Source organism: Oryzias latipes, chromosome 13 (assembly GCF_002234675.1).
Source record: "Oryzias latipes chromosome 13, ASM223467v1".
Taxonomy (NCBI): Eukaryota; Metazoa; Chordata; class Actinopteri; order Beloniformes; family Adrianichthyidae; genus Oryzias; species Oryzias latipes.
Genome location: NC_019871.2, coordinates 8378354 through 8395755, shown reverse-complemented (window position 1 = coordinate 8395755; position 17402 = coordinate 8378354). Strand labels below are relative to the sequence as shown.

Here is a 17402-nt window from a genome sequence, read left to right as displayed (position 1 = left end):
TAGTTCATTTAGCGCATCAGGTTATTCTGGTGTCACAAACCCCAGTAGCCTCAAGTTCTCAACTTATCTCCTATATCTGTTCTTTATTTTGACTATACCATTAAAAAAAATTTTTTTTAAATATTCAGCTGACCTTTGAAAAAAAATGCTAATTTTAAGGATCTTTCAATATCCCATTTTCAGCTTTAAAGGAGGATGAGGTGGTCAAGTCCAAGTTGGTTTTCCGGAACCCAGTCGTTCCCATTCAGAACCCTGAGACTGAGCTCATCCTGGACGGAGAGGATGATAACGTCAGCCTGCTGCAGGAGAAGGAAGTTGACAACTTGGGTGGTAAGTCAGCCTACCGGCATTTCTTCATGCCAGCCATTGAGCATCACCTTTACCCCATCAATTGTGTTTTGGCCAACCTTGATTTTCTTAAGTGTCTTAGTAGTGTTATCATTTTAGTTGATGTGCGACAATGATATACTTTTATTTTTTTTACAATTGTGCATCGTACAGTCTTCCTGAGATTGGATCTTTTAATTCTGGCACTTTTTTTCATCCACTCTGCATGTAGTTTTGATAAGATGGGTATCCAACACTTCAGCATCCCCCCCTTGTTTTTTAAGTACTGGGGGAAAACTAGTTCACCCATCCCCCATTCGATGATCAGTCAAGATGTGCCAAGATTTTTTTTGGTGATCAGTAATTAGATTTGATTTTTCAAAGTTGTTGATGGTCAATGCTACAGAGACCTTATTTAACTTGATCTGATGCAGTTAAGTAAAATACAGACTGAGGATATTCAAATGTGTTTTAATAAATTCAGAATGAAAACGTGGTTTCACTTGTAATCAGAGTCATGTGTGACTTTTTATAAGCACTGAAACAAATTATTCTATTCACAGTCTCATCATAAATTGTAGACACAGTAATGTTAATCTAAAAATTGCTTTTTAATGTAATTAAAACAGATAAAGAACTCTATTGTCTTTTAGCACAAATTGTGGAATGTCTGTAGAAAACTTGAGCGCTAAATCTCCATTGCCAAACATGTAAGACGTCTCAGTCGCATAGTGATGAAGTGCTCAGTTGCAACGGCTTAGCGTGTGAAGCTCAGTCTGAACCGAGGCTCTAAAATCCCTTTTAAGATCCCACAGATGAATCTCACAGGAGGAGAGTAACCCCTCCCCGCTGTCCCGGGGCCAGCAGACAGCCAAACGCCCCATGTCTGTCAGATGAAGCATTCACTGGCCAATCTTAAGAGCAAAAAAATAGAAAAGACTGGAATTCAAACTCGACGTTTTCTCTCGAGATGACTAATTTGCTTGAAACAGAAAGGTGAAACTTGGTTGTGGCAGCAGAAGTATGATGTGTGAACTGAACAAAACACTAACATGTGACACTGACTTTAAAGAGTTGGTGCTTTTGGAGTGTGTCTCTTTATTTGTGGAATAGGTTTTCACATTTTTGCCGACAGGGGAGCTCTCTTGCACTGCAACACTGGGTTTGTATTTCAGCACCCACATGCACTGGCCGACTTTGCCCCGCATAAAATCTCAAGCATGAAGAGCTTTAATGAGAGATCTGGGACCAGATCCTTGTCGACAACAGCGCTCCTTCTGCCAGACACTCGATCAGTGCCTGCTGCTGCTCCTCCTGCCAAGGGGGCAGTGCCTGCGCTCATGTGCTCTGGCACTTGTGGTTACTGAACCTATGATTAGTGTAACTCCCCCACAAACACTGGAAATCCAGCCTGTGTATTAAATTTTTACGTTTGCATTATGACCAAATATGTGTAAAATGGAGATATTGGATCAAGGAGGAGCTTCAACAGCTCTATCAGTTGAACAAGAGCATGATATAGTGGCACTTTGCAGCCACAACCGTTGATTTTTGCTTTATTTGAAACCTTTTTGTATTCATTTTGACTCCCTTTCAGAATTGTGATGGCTGAGGTAGAGACATATTTGCGACAGACTAAAACCAACACAGCCTTTCTGAATCTGTCATCCCTGAATGAGTGTGATTTTTCTGCTTTTGGGAGTTTCCCACTTGGGTTTTTCATTCAAAAGTTTGATTTGATGAGTATTTTTCTGCTACATACATATTTCATAATTTAAAACTATATAGCACCACTTAAAACCCAACTCCAATCACCTTTTGATCTATTATAAAAGTGTTCCCAGTGGTCTTTTACTTAGGATTATGCTGTTTATAGACAACTTTTTTTTAAGTGTCGAAATTTGCCTAAGAGTTGTAGGCGGGACTTTTGGCTTTGTGTAGGGCTGCTCCCATTCCCCATCATCCTTCTGTTTACATGTTCTCCCACTATAGCTTACAGCCCCTTACACCTCCAACCAAACATTATCAATGCAACAAAAAAGGCGAGCAATATTGGAGGTATCCAGCCGTTTAGTTTTGAGCCAAAGTCCAGCTCAGATGAGGAAAACAAAGACGTACATTTATTGATTTGACCAAAGAATACTCTGAAAAAATAAAGTTTTAAAATTAATGTTCTTTCTATATGTCCGCTATCAGGAAGAAGAACATGTTAGAAAAATTAAATAAAAAAAAGAAAGATTTTCCTTGGAGTGGGTTTTTAAGGCTATAAGGTAACAGTCGTAATACTGCAACACGAAAAAGCATGAATGACCCCCCCCCCCCCCCCCCCAGTCCAATACTTTTTGGGTCATAATAAACTCATCAAGTCACCTTTTGAAAACACTCAATCTATTTAAAAGTAAAGATCCTTTCACCACTTCATTAAATTAGCCCGTCCTTCCAGCAGTATTAGCATTTTCATTAAAAAAAGACCCAAGAGCATGGGAGCTTTATCCTTTGCACACTATGCATCCAATGTAACTTGTCTTTAATTTCATTATTCTCATGTAAACATTGTGATACAGTAATTATTGAGAGATCACTTGAGGGTTTATTTTATAATCCTCTTTCTGCCCATGAGCAATAGATGTTTAATACTTAAGACCAGAGTCTTTTTCCCCTGTGTGTCACATGAACAAACTGGCTTAACCCCTGGATGTAATTTAGGTGATTTTCTGGATTATCCTTTAGTGGTTGGAGTATTGTAGCAAAAATATTTGAAATCTATTTTGTTGATAATTGTAACTGACTGTTAATAATTGTATTGGAGCAGTTCTTTTTCTTTGTAACCGATATCTTTGTCAGAAATGCAGTTTAACGGGCTGTTTTGCTTCTAAAAAGCTTGTAAAGGACGTGTAGTGTCCAGGCTGATAGCATCAGCAGATAAAATCACCGTTAATGGACCCGAGAGTCGCTGGAGAGCAACGAGAAAAAGGGGAAAGGAGGAAAAAAATAAAAAAAAAATAATGGAAGAAGGTTTAACTGCGCAGCCTGCAAGAGCGATGATGGGGCGCAAAGGGAGTTCAGACCCAAATCTTGTATTCCTGTAACACTATCAGCCGTAATTGGCTGAGGAACGCAGATTAAGATTGATGAGACATTAATGTGGCTCTTTGGACTTGAGGGGATCGATAAATATCCCCCGATTTGGAGAGCTTTTGTTTGAGAGCAGACAAATCACTGGAACGGCGCGTCGCAGCGACAGTGATCTGAGAACATGGAGGATGAGAGGAAGGGAGGGGACTGAAATAAAGATGTGATCACCATCAGCTGACCGGGATCACAGTTAAACCTGAATGGGTGATTATTTGCGCGATAGGAAACGAGCCACTGGTTGAAACGTTGATATTTATTTCGTCTTGAGTTTTTGATAATCTCATTCACCCACGTCCTGCCGGAAGAACCAAACTCCTATAAAAACCAGCAACACAAAGCAGCAAAATGTTCAAACATTATATTTTTAAAACGAGAGAAACAAAACGAATGAAAAAAATGTGTTTTAGATTTTTTTCTGGCAAATCCATCGCATTTATCGCATCGGCCCAGTATACAATCTGTAAGGCAACGAAAGTCGCACGACCACTAGAACTGCATAATTTTACGCGCAGGTTTTGCTTTGCTTCCAAATGTCGATTTAAAAAAAACAAACATTATTGTTATTACTTATTTCCACATTTTTGATGCAACACGTGGTTGCCCCCCTCCAACATGTCCTGTAGGCCCTTTGGTCCTGAGCAGCTCGGCCCAACTGATTGCCCCGGCTCTGGCAGCGCGCGGAACCCTGTCCATCACCGCCTCTGAAATCTACTTCGAGGTGAACGAAGATGACCCGGACTTCAGGAAGGTCGACCCCAAGGTAATTGACCTGGAAGAATTGGTGTGAGTCCTGTTCTTTTTTATTTTTTTTAATTGGTTGTTTATTTTATGTTTGTTTTATGCATCTATTTTATCCACGATTGCTTGATTTGAAGTAAACTATTATGCCCGTGTCATCTATAAACTTTTTTTGTGTTCCAATTTGCTTCTTTTTTTTTCAGCTGTGGCACTCACTGACCATCAACTCTGCATCCAGTTTCAGCGAATTTCTTTGTACATTTAGTTGAAATCTTGCATTCTAATACAAATTATTCCGCAAAAAAGAATTAAATTCTGATATGTTTGCCCACTTCCTTGCAATAATTCTACTTCAATAATTCCAGTTCACATTTAATAAATCCATAGCGTAGACACAAGTATATAAAACAGCTCGTTTTATTAACTCTTTAAATTAGACCAAAGACAAAAAATTAAAAAAGAAATTCAGATCACAGACGTTATAATCCAGTGTATTTCAAGTGCATTTTTTTTTCCAATTAAAACTGTATTATATATATACTATATATAAGATATCATTTTCTTTCTTTTTTTGTCATGTAAGCCTAAGGAAAAAAAAATATTGTAGTTTCTTAAATAATTCAAGTAAACTGATGGAATGTTTTAGATGGAACAAATGTGGTACGCCTACCATCAAAATGACAAAAAAAATAAAAATAATCAAAAACGTCAATTGAAACAGTTGAGTCTGACTACCACTGATGCAAGTATAAATTAATAACGTTTCTATCAGATAAAGAGAAAGTTCCGACGTGGATTTTTAAACAGTTGGATCCTATTTACGTGTCACAGAACAACATTCACAAATCCAGACCACTTGAATCACAATCGATGAATGTATTTACAGTATAAACATGGGAGATGTGGGCTTTCTTTTTGTTCTTCATTTTTTCCAGAAAAACAAAACAAAACTGTATGGGGATTTATTTTGAAAATATTCCAACTGCTGCTGAGGTGGCCTTTTATTATTCCTTTTTTTTTTTTAAATAAATTGTTGCCAATAATTTAAACTTGGACTTTAAATACCACCGAAAGGTGCACGAGGATTGTTCCATATAAATTGTGAAATTAAAATAAATCTCAAAATAGGTTTTGCCAAAACATATTTCACAATGAAAGACACATTTCACAAGACTTGCAAATTGGTTAATTCCTTTGTCCTCATTTGAGCCCGTTAGGTCTCAAGACAACCTATATTTTATTTTATTTTATATTTTGATTTTTTTTCTTTTTTTTACCTCAGAGTTTCTCCAAGCTTTTGGGGTTGGTCAGTATTTCTCTCGCCAGTCGCCAAGTCTGTTTGGCTGCGTTCTCTAGCGCAGAGTGAGGTTTTCCTTGGAACAGGTCTAAATTAGGCAGAAAATAATGCGGGCACCTTCTGCACTGCAAACACGAAATAAGCTGCAATAGAATCCCGTTCAGGCGGTCGCCCAGGCAGTTCTCATCCCAGTCCGACTCTCTCGGGTGTTTCTCACACTCGTAGGAAACCAAAGTTTTCATATGGTAGTTATTCAGAGGCTGTCCGGGCAGTTCCAGGTGACGGTCGCGCAGCGCCTTCAGCACCGACAAGCACTTCTTCCTGCACCCACCCAGCAGGAGCCGGTTCTCGGCTTCGGCGAACTGCAACACCCAGGCGTCGCTCTCCGCCGAGCTCTGCTTGCCGTTCAGGGAATAGCACTCTTTGGATAAAAGGTTGAAGCCCTCTGCTTTCACCTCTGCCACCCGGTTTGGTCCGGGCCAGGGGATATGCGGTAAGGGCCAGTGCGCAGCGCTGCGTGGCCAGATCCCAGTGCACTTGAAAGCCGGCGTGATTTGCACAACGTATCGGTCTCTAATGCGCAACTTGACTTCACTGGTGTCCGCTACCATCTTGACAACATCTCTGTAGCTGCATTTGTCGACCGCCTGGGCCACCAGCGTCTGGAACCGGGAGCGGATCTTGCGCGCCGAGAGGTAACCGGAGGCTGTGATGAACTCGACCCACAGAGACATGCTCCTCTTGCGGCCGTCGCTCAACTTAAGGACGGCGCAGCCGGGGAGTGAGCCGTCATCCACAAAGTTGAACACCCCCATCTGGTTCAGATAGAGAACCACCTCGAACTCTGTGGGGGAAATGACCTCCAGCCCCTCGAAGCGGTTATCCATCTCACTGAGCGAGCTGATGAAGCGGGGCTCCTGCACCTCCACCTCCTTCAGGACATCCGAGACAACCTTGCACACCTCTCGTATGGTCTTGGAGATGGCTGCTTTCCGAGATTGGCATTTCTCGTTGTAGTATTTGTTGAGGTGATACACCAACTTTGCCTGCGCGGCTATCATATTAGGGCAGAGATCCGGGTTATACACCGGAGTCTCGCAATAAGCCGAGGGATCCAACGCGGCTGTTTGTACGGGAGCCAATTTTAGAGAAGAAGAGGAGCAATCTAAATAGAAAAAGGGGTATATTTATAAAACAATCACGTGCTTAAAGCACATGCGCAATAATTAGAACATGCACTGCTGTGCGTAAATATCATTGAAGTGATCGAATAAAGTCCTCGAAATGATCCGGACGGGGTCGTTAAAAGTCCATTTGCGCCGGGAAGAGAAAAAAAAAGTATTTTTTGGCTCTTTGCTGGTCGGTTCCGCGTAATTGTGCGTGATGGTGTGCGCCCTCCCGACGCAGGCGCCCGGTGTTGCTATCTTTTACAACAGGGACTCTCACACTCTTTATTATAAGGGAGGAGTTGAAACCGAGCTGTCCAATCGCTGCTCGCAGCGTCACCGCTGTTTATTGACAACAAATTAATTCCCGGGTGTTATATACAAGCAAAAAGTACAGGTACCGACTGTATCGAGGAGCGGAAGTACAGCCGCAGAACGACACCATTTCAGAAATAATCTGCCTTATTTTTCCATATTTTTTGTCTTTTTTTCTTGTTGGATTTTACCTTCTTTTTAGTTTGATTTTTTTATTCTTATTTTAAACAATAGGTGGGTCGAGCATCTTTTTTAAATAAAAAAACATTACTGCTTATTTTTAATTAGAGCAAAACTGTAGTGTTAGGGGATAGCGACTGAATACTCCAGATGGAACAGACATCTAAATTACGCACATATTTTGTGCGGACATTTTGATTTAAAATACACACCGCCTCTATAGCTTAAATTGTTGTGGTGCTAAGTGTTTTAAAATGAAACCTCTCCGCGGTTTAATTTCAATGACCACTTATTGTGAAGTGCGTAAAATGTTGGCAGGATTCAATTGCGCTTTTATGGACATATGGATGACTGAGCCATAGTCCGAGTACGATTAACAGATTCACGCGCATGCCTGTTGTTAGAAACTTCATTCAAGGATTCAAACATATATTTTGCATTTGAACAAAACGCATGTATTTAAATCTTTTTATATTGCATTATATCCCGGATCCTGTTGCTTCTTAGTGATTAAATAAATGCTTCATATCGCTATATTTAATCAAAACAGTATTTTAGACACGTTTTGTATACTTTTGTTAAAAAAATGTTCAGAAAAGGAGAAATTATTTTTGTGTATTGCAAAATGCTTCCAATTTTTTGAGAATAAAAATTTAAAAAGAGTCGAGAACCGTTGTTTTTTTTAAATGCATTTATATATGTTATTATATTGTTTTAATTATTTCAGAAGCTTTTACTGCCATGTATATATATGTTCTTCAGAAACGACAAATGAAAATTTGGCAGATTGAGGGTTGCCACAAATTAGAAAATCAAAATAAATAAATAAATGAAATAGTTTTGCGAAACAATACACGTGCTTAAGGGTTATAAGTAATACTTGATCATTTAAGGGGGGGGGGATCTCAATAACTAGTTCTTGCATGTGCAGTTGCACTGAACCTTCTCTGGCTCTCATCATTGTGCTGTCACTCTTCTCCCATGGTACCCCGCGTGCTTTGAAGAGAACTTCAAAAGGTTGAAGCTGCACAGATCAGATAAAGGCGTTTACACTCCTCTGCCCGAGTCGGAGCTGGATGCGTCCAGACGTTGTAAGGGCGAACCGCTGCACCTCAGCCCCGGCTCTCCGCGCATGGCTGCGTGAGAAGGGGTGGTGTTTGCAGAGAGAACCTTGATAGATCGGTGACTCCCATTATCATCGCTTGTCATGAAAACACCGCCAGCCCAGCAGCTGCCCATCCTGGGGATCATTTGACGCGGTTACTGAGCAAAGTTACACATTTAAACATACAAAATTTATCTTTAAAAAAAAAAACGTTTTAAGCGATTATATACACTTTCCCCAATAAGTCACATTTACTTTAAGTTTATGTCACAACCAGACATTTTTAGTTTTATTGACACGAATAGGCATATAAACGAGGATATGGATTTAGTTATGGGTTTTTTTTCATGTGGTGAGAGGTAGCTAAAAGCCTCCTCCCCTCTCAGGCTTTGGTAGTATTTTCTCTCACAATTCCACAGTCCATAGCTCAGCAGGTACTTGACTTTTATTAAAACCAGACCAGCCTCACGATCCAGACTATCGTGCTCAGAGTAGGATATGCCTCAGAGTCCAGTTGCAACTCTTAAGTTTCTGCTTCGGCTTTTGGCCATCACTGTGCATTTTTGAAAGGGGGCGGAGGGAGACATTTTCATTGAGATTATCACCTCTTAATCTAAAACATGTGGCTGCACAGACTCCCACTGTAACTCAACCTGCACCACAGTCCCATGACTCCATCAGGTTTAGCTATAGGACAATCCAGTCCTCTTTTAATGCGGCATTGTTTTCCTTTTTCGCTTTGGGCTCCAGCCTGCTAGGCTATTGGAAGCCCATCAGAGTGATATATGGCTGTGTGATTTTAGCACATGCCTGTTTTGGACCCAGCAAAATGCTCGCTTGATTGTGTAAATCAATAAAATGACTTCCACTTCCCCTAATTTCGCACGAGCATGTGACTCTGTTTTGAAGGCCTCTTTGTTTCCATAACATGCCTCTACCCTTATTCATTTTTTTCCCTCCTTTTTTCTTTTTAAACATGACTGATCATCCTTTCTAGCATAGACATGCAGACATTCAATGGTACGTGTCTGATAGTACAATTGCCCTTTGATGGTGACCTCTTGCACGTTGAAACAATATTCTGCCATTTGTAACCAAACTCATTAAGAATGTGCAAGAATAACCGTGAAAGCCTTCTGATCTGCAGTGATAAATATGATTTTGCTTCATTTGGGCTTTAGTGGCGAACCAAATGATGTAAACAATATGCTATTGTAAATATCATGTTAGTTGTTTTTAAGTCTCAGTTTCCTCTGTGACTCAGTAAAACAGTCAATAATGTTTTGCAGCTGTGGCATTAGGGCTGATTTATAAGCTGGTTCATGTAAATTGTTGCCAGCCATCTTCCAACTGGCAGTGGAATTACGGAGCATGTTTTATTATTTCATCAAGGTCAACCAGATGCCTTTTTTTTATTGAATACTTTTGTTATTTACTTTGAAACGAAGGATTCTAAAGCTATTCACAAAAGGAATTCGCAGGCGATAGCTCCCAAGTTAATGGGTAGATTAGTCCAAGTGGACTTAATGGGATGACATGTGTCTGTATGGATCAGATTAAAAGCTGTGTCACTTTGACATCTTTGGTTCTCTGTGAGAAATAATATACTCATGGGATAACCACTCACTTTGACGCATTTTTTTAATTTGTTAGCCATAAAATGAAATTGTCATTTGGATTTTTAATAATGGAGCTTTATTATTCTACGCAATATGGTGTCTCTGTAGGATGCCAGTTAATTTTTTGGGCCTTGAGCCTCTCAGTGGACCCCCTTCGGATTCTATCCAATCATTTATTTCATTTTCCACCAGTGTATTAGCACACTCATCTGGATAAGTCATGACCACATGGCTCCAGGCTCCCAGACCCTTCAGTGTTCACCTTGACAGGCTCACTGCACAGAAAAGTCTGCCTGCTTCACAAAATAATCACTAAATCTTCTGCTTGCATTGGATTTATATTCGCAAAAATAAAAAAGGAAATAAAGAAAAGTGTAAATGATGACACATAATTGATTGTCTCAGCTTCATTTGGCCCTTCATCCCTCCCCTCTGCAATATGGTACGCTTGTCAGACTTGGTGATAGATTACATGCATGAATTTGCATGAATTTAGCATAAATACAAGTTAGTTTTGTTGAGCAAACTAACAAACCAGGAAATTTCTGGATTTTTCACAAAAGGCAAATTAGGTGCTTATGTAGCATTAAGGCCTTTTTCTTCAACACAAGTCGCACTGCATGCAACGTTTGTATGAACTCCTCTTTATCCGTTTACTAATGCATTTGTGTTTTTTAATTCTCTATATTAGTTTAAGCAGAATATAATACTTTTTTATTTGCCAGTTGTGTGAATTGTTTTTCTTCCTTTCCTAACTTCAAATGTATCTTCTTAATGCCCTTGTTTGCTATTTTTTTCTGTCTTTCTAACAAATGTTGCAGGACAGCAAAGTAATCAATCTTGATTTTTCAGAGATCCGTCTACCCTTTATTAAGTAGACACAGTAATCACCTGCCTACTGACCCCATGATGCTCATTTACTGTCTTCTCCTCAGCCCTTGTTTCTGATAAATAATTTCATACCTGAGGCGGCCTGAACACACTCGGTCCCACATGTCATGAGATTTTTAGGAGGACGCGCCCTCTGAGGCAGCAGACAGAGTAAATGGGTGAATCGAGGGGCATATTGTTAGTTTGTGGCTGATGGTAATCAAAGGCTTTAGGGGAAAGGCTTGTGATAAAATTAGGTGACGCTGCCTAAATAAGGGATGAAGGGTTCATAATTGCCGTTCTTGGAGATCTAAGGTGCAGGGTGCCAACTGTCAGAGTGGGGCTAATGATGACAAATGTCTCTGTATGTAGATTGCTGCTGCAGCACTAGTGTGCAGCTGAGATGGTAGAAAGGAAACATGCAGAGGTCCCCAACTTGAGAACGATTGTGTGCACTCATTAAGTTTTACTGGAGAGAAAAAAAAAATCTCATTTTAAATTGTATTTACAAAGTTACTGTTACTAAGGCAGCTAAAAAAATTTCTTTGGTTTTACAGCTGAGAAAACTCTAAATGAATTATTTTAAAAACAATATTTCTTTGCCCAGTGAAAGTTTTTCTCAGAATTGAAGATAAAAAAGGGATATTTTAGCCGATCTGTTACAGTATGTTTTTATGTGGGTCACACAAAAAGATCTTTTTCTGCTTAACTCAGCTAAACTGTTGTTGGTTAACATTTGTTTCCTGAAAGTGTGCATGACTTTAACTACCTTTGTGTAGAGCGCCATAAATCTGATTTCACTTACTGTGACATAGAGTTCATGCTAATAAAAGAGCAAACCTAGAGTGCTGCATGGCCAGCTTTCCCCAATTTGTTGCATGAATGGGTTTTCAAAGGGGTACCTCTTTGTACAAAGGGAGTCTCGTCTTTGTTTGGTTTCGCCCCATCTGTGTCATCTGGTGGTCTGTGCAGGAGGGTGGCGTTTCAGGGTGCTCCCCAGCGGCGTTGCCAGTTGTTTTATGGACTCGCTGAAGTGGTGCAGGGAGTTCATAAGTTGGCTGGCCCATTGTGAGCCGAGCCCAGCTGACACGTGTGAATTGACTCCAGCATATTGACAGATCATTTCCATTAATGAATCGGAGGAGTCTGCCTTGTTTCACTCAGTGATTTATGCCCCGGCCTCATCATCCAGGCTGAACCAACATCCCCCTGAATGACTCAGCTTTTAATAAATGCATGGAGGGAGTTTCCTTTATTGGGGCCTTTGTGAAGCTTCATCCACCTTCTATAATCTCTGTGTCACATTTTGGGTGAAAGTTGGAAGTGCCAAAAAATATATATAGTTTATCGTATTTTCTGCATAAAAGGGTGCACCGGATTATAAGGGGCACTGTCAATGATTGGTCTGTTTTCAAACTTATGTCCTATTCAAGGCACACCAAACTATATAGCGCATTAAGCAAGACGAACAAGTGAGAGATAAGTCAGACAGACTTTTCTAATTGCATTCACAGTAACTCTAGAACTTAACACACTATACATTAGAAGGATTAGCGTATAACTTGCAGCCTTGTTTGAGACACATAAAAAAACAAAACAAACACACAACACGCTAAAGTCCACTCAGTGGTACGGTCCGGTTTGGAATGGTCCAGGTAATTCAGGTGAGTGTTTCGACTCAAAGTTGGACCATCACAGCACGTGCGGAGTGAAGCTAACACGGTTCGGTCCGGCTTAATGAGTCCACTTTAAAATGGAAATCCTCAAAATACCGGACTGGACCGTACAGTACCGCTCAGTGGAAACGAGGCTCATAGGTTAGCCACGTTAGAGTAGTCACAATACCTGTAACTCCTGACCTTATTTGCAACACTTTAAACACAGGTTGTTGTTTTTTTTTACCACTGAAACAAATGTTACTGTAACTACAACATCTCCTAATCTTGTTAGTAAGACATAAGAAAAATACAGTCCGATTTGCTAGACATTCACCGCGTTAGCATTGTCGCAATAACATCCTATATATATAATATAACAGAGTACCATATACCTCTCAAAATTGCTTCAACACCAGAAAGCACAACCAGAATTAACACTTTTTATCATTTTAAAAGCACACTGTTGTTTTTGAAGAAAGTTAAGGCTTTTAAGTGCAGATTATGGTGCAAAAAGTAAATGTTGCAACGTCTTGTACTCCAACTCTCAAATGAAATCATTGTAGAATTTAAAATCTGATTTAAAAAATATATTTATAAAAATATATATTAAGACACCTCAAGCGTTAAAAGTTTTAGTTATCAAACTGCTGTCGATTGTCTGTGGGAGTTATGCGTTTTTATTTTTATTTTTTATTTGTATGCTTTGATGCTGAACTGCTTTTGTTTGTAACAACTGGTGCCTCATAAGCTCAGCTCTGATCGCCCGATGGCGACCATCCGGCTTTCTTAAAGCTGCAGCTACACACTGATGGCCTCAGCCTGGCCAATCGACCCCCACCACCACTGCTGCCACATGGAAGGCACATTTGCTTACCACCATTTTCTCCTGCTGTCCCCCTCCCCTTGAGGATGAGAGGAAAGAGCGGTGGTGAAAAGAAGAGGAGGGGAGGAAAGGGAGGCTCACCCCAAGCGGATGCTAGACAAAGATGGCACCAGAGACATTTTGTCTACTTTCATTAGTTCTGGTGGTGGTGAGGTGTGCTGCATATTAGCCTTTTAACAGCAGAGCCACATATTGTGGAGCACAGACGGAGAGCAACTCAGAATCAAATCTAGCCTGCCTCATTTCCATCTTCCTCCCCAAAAAAGTGGGACATATGGGGCAGGATGCCAGTTGCTTATTTGATATGGTAATCAAAAAAATCCCTGAAACCCTGTTATATGGTAGGTGTGACAAACTTTATCACACACATTTACATATTTATTCCCATTAATGTGATATATTTTAGGATTTATTCTGACTGCAAAGACGTATATGATTAGGAAATAAACTGTACGAACTTTACAGGGCTTCAATCAGCTGCAGTGATTTTGTTATGACAGTGTCACATTCAATTCAAATCAGAGCCACACTAAATCAAAGCTGTCATTTATTCCTATGAGCTATATGTCAGCTGAAATTGGGACCCGACCAAAATCTATCATGTTTGTGTGTATTTGAACGGCGAGCTGTAGAAAGCTATACGTTCATACCACCCTTGGCAACACACGTTCAAGCGGCCACTTCCAATGAAAAATCGATGTAAATTTTTATGCTTGCTGTGCAAGTTTCTACAATGTTTTTTGGGTCTCTGATTCATTAAGTGACATTTTGATGGTTTCCCTTTAACTTATGGAAGTGCTAACTATTCGAGAACTGATCATGGAGGAGAAAATAATATTTTTATGAAAAAAAAAATTATGAAAGAAGTCTGGAGGAAGATTTGCACCACTTCAACATTTCGCACCAAACCTTTTCCATTTGTAGGTGGCAGACTGTGCTAGTAAACAGTAGAAAAGCAAAAGAAGAAGAGCCCCTCCCTGCTTGTCCAGTGTGAACACCGTGGGCGAAATGCACTTGTAGGAACCAGCGCGTTCTTGAATGCACATCACGTGCCCGATGCGAGTGTATGCACACATGCCTGTTTTTTTTTTGTTTGTTTTGTTGCTGTACAGGATGAACAGCACATTTTAAATCACTCTAAAAGTACTTTTTGAAGTTTTGCCAAAGATATTTCCTTTCATTTGTCCAAACATCATTATTTACTCAGTGAGTCCAGATTGGTCCCCAGATGCGTCTGATTGATGTTTTGTCCTGCTGGGCTCTCAACTATTGGGCTCATTATGGCTGCCATCTCGATGGGCTCTGTTAGAGAAACTCAGGAGATGGAGGAACCTAGGACAGAGTCATCACATTGGAAGAAGTTCTGATGCGCAGACTCCTGCCTCCAGGCTTTCACCTGCTCAAGAACAGCCTGCAGGCACAAAGCAGGCCTCCCTGGCCAGCCAAGACAAACAGAAGGGTGAGAGTTGTGACTTTCCTCGCTGCATAATGTAAAGAAAACTAAATCTGCAATTGTGACATGACTTAAAAGGATAAAAGTTTGCTTAGTGAGTGGATTTGCTCTATTTCGCTCTCATGATTAAAGCAAACTCGTCAAAAAGTGGATGTAGGTACCAAATCAAAAAGAGGGGAAAAAAACAGATGAAGTTTTGGTGTTCTACCTTGTTAAATTTTGAATGATTTTATTAGTGTCAACTCTGTGGTCTTGGCAGGGCTTTGGAGGCGTCTGAGCGAGGAGTTTGGCGGCGGGGTGAAAGCATGTCGACTGTTGACACTATCTAACGAAGAGAGGATTAGGAGTTTACAGAGGCAGTAATATGATAGGTCAAAAAGAGGAGGCACTCCACCACAGCACTTGGCTCTGTAATGAATGATTGACTGGAAAAGAAGAGGCTGCCACTCGCTGGCTGAGTGCTCATCTTGACGCCTGCCGCAGCGCTCCACAGCTCCCCTTGATCACGTTTCGCTGCTCCCTTCTCATCTAAGGCACCGGCCTGCAGGGAAAAGCTGCTTTTCGCTCTTATTTTTCTCTCTAATTTACACTTTTAAGACATTTTTGTTTGCTTATTTGCAATTCCTTTTTTGTCAGTGAGCTTCCCTGTATCATTCCCTCTCCAAGCCTTAAAACCACCCCCACTTACACAGAAACATCGACACACACGGTCATGCACACACACACACACCACCTTCCCCTTTTCCTGTGTTTGCCTTCAGGCAAATAACTAATTTCAGGTTCCATAATTGCGGTGTGTTGTACACCTGTCTGCTATTAATTCTCCCCTGCCTCTTATTCTTTTGCTTAATGAGATATTATTGTAACTATTGTTATTATGCTGTTTTTCATAATTAACTTGATGGATTTTGTTGCTATGAAACAATTTATTCTCTATAATGAGTGCAAATGTGTTGGAAACTTCCAGCGGCACAGATAGTCCGAAGGTTTTGCTCATGACTGATCTCAATTCTTCATTCACTCGTCATCTGACCTAGGGAGTTCCCGCTTGGAGAATAGTTTGCCTTGGATAAGAGGAGCAGAACTAAGCAGCCTGGTCACCGCTGAATAGGACCCTGCTTGTAGCCATTTTAAGACCATTACAACGGTGAAAGCTTTACAATAGTCCGCTCCGAACTGTGCTTTGGCCTGTCACACGCACCCTGTGAAAATCAAATAGCGCTTTTGCTTAAATGAAAAAGGCTTTACCATACCCCCTTTAAAAAAAAAAAAGGCTTTTTCATAAGAAAAAAAAGTCTTCAGTGACATAAGTTTGAAGGTTATTGTTGTGGAGGCAAACTACTGGAAGAATGTGTAAAGAAAATTTCAGCTGAATGACAAATGTTGAATTTTTTTCTTTTAGTGGGTCTCAATCCAATTAGGAGTTTAGTAAGGGTCAAGCATAGGGACTTCACGCTGCAGGTCAGTTTCTTTTGGGGGGAAACTGGAGAGTAGCATGGGACTGAATCTTGTGAAGGTCCTGACTGAGGACTGATGTCTTTAATGTTGAGGGGTCTTGAGCCCCAGTGAGTCATTGAAACTGTTTGGGGAGCACAGATAATCTTTTTCATAGTTTCGGAGGCCAGGTTGAAGGATACACTTGACACTGTGGCAGCATTGGTTTCTCAGATGGTACCAATTACCTGATCTCTCACACCAGTCCGCTTTTTCTTTACAGGCAGCTGTGCAAAAGTCTTCTAAATGCATCTGCTTCACATTCTTCTTCTTCTCATTAGTAAAATAAGTTATGCAAATTGAAATTATGCAACCTCTTTTAGTGTTTCTTTTTAGATTCACTATACTAAAAAGCTGTAACCCTGAAAATCCACAGCAGCTATATGTAAAAATGGTTTGCTTGATCATATTTCAGGAAGTCCTAAAAAAGGGCCTTTGAATGTTTGTTCACATGCTGCTGGTCTTTGAGCGTCTGACAGACGTTTAACTCCTCAAGTGCGGTCATTCTTGAATCCTGTTAGGAGCCTTAATTACAATTCATGAACTACCTGCAATAATTTAAAAATGCATTCTGAGACTAGCTGTCATAAAAAGTGATAGATTGAACTTTTATTTCTTATTTGGGATAAACTACAAATGGACACATAATAGGTTTTTATTTGCATAAAATCATAAATTAGCAGTATTCTAGGCATACTAACAGGTTTTGAGTTATTGATATATGGGAAGTGGAGCAAAATTAATTATTTTAAAGAGAAAGCAAAGAAAGAAGGAGCATAAAGCCTAATAGGTGCTTTAGTAATTTTTGAGTTTTCATAGCTTAATCCGTTCTGAAAAGCTGAGGAGAAGAAAGGCTGCAAATGGCTCTCACTATTAATTTGATGTGACTTCTGTACAATAACGGCTCTGGATCCCAGAAGCCCATTTTCAGGCTTACCTTCTTTCATCATCTTCAGCCCTTTGGAACTTTTCCCTAAATGTTTCATGAAACTAAGGCAATAAGCCTCTTTGGTATTCTGTCTTTATAAGGCTTGGTTTCATACTATTGTTGCACAGTGTTCAGGGCAGACGAACACATACAAATATCCAAGCTGAATCCCAATTGTGTGAATTTCTATGTAAAAACCTATGTGGAACAATACAGATGATTGGTAATATAACA

General features: G+C 40.2%; 2 protein-coding genes across 5 annotated transcripts in view; one reads left to right on the top strand and one right to left on the bottom strand.

Moving 5' to 3' along the window:
- The window catches only part of LOC101155372 (neurobeachin), a 215693-nt gene that overhangs the window by 139265 nt on the left and 59026 nt on the right, over positions 1-17402 (top strand). For all 4 annotated transcript variants that reach the window (XM_023961238.1, XM_023961236.1, XM_023961240.1 and 1 more), the window contains 2 exons: positions 184-330; positions 4086-4222. In XM_023961238.1, coding sequence (XP_023817006.1) covers positions 184-330; positions 4086-4222 — 284 coding nt within the window. The remainder of the gene's footprint in view (positions 1-183; positions 331-4085; positions 4223-17402) is intronic.
- mab21l1 (mab-21 like 1) lies at positions 4600-6943 on the bottom strand. The gene has a single exon (XM_004075298.4). It carries the CDS (start codon positions 6556-6558, stop codon positions 5479-5481), a length of 1080 nt encoding a protein of 359 aa, XP_004075346.1. The 5' UTR covers positions 6559-6943; the 3' UTR covers positions 4600-5478.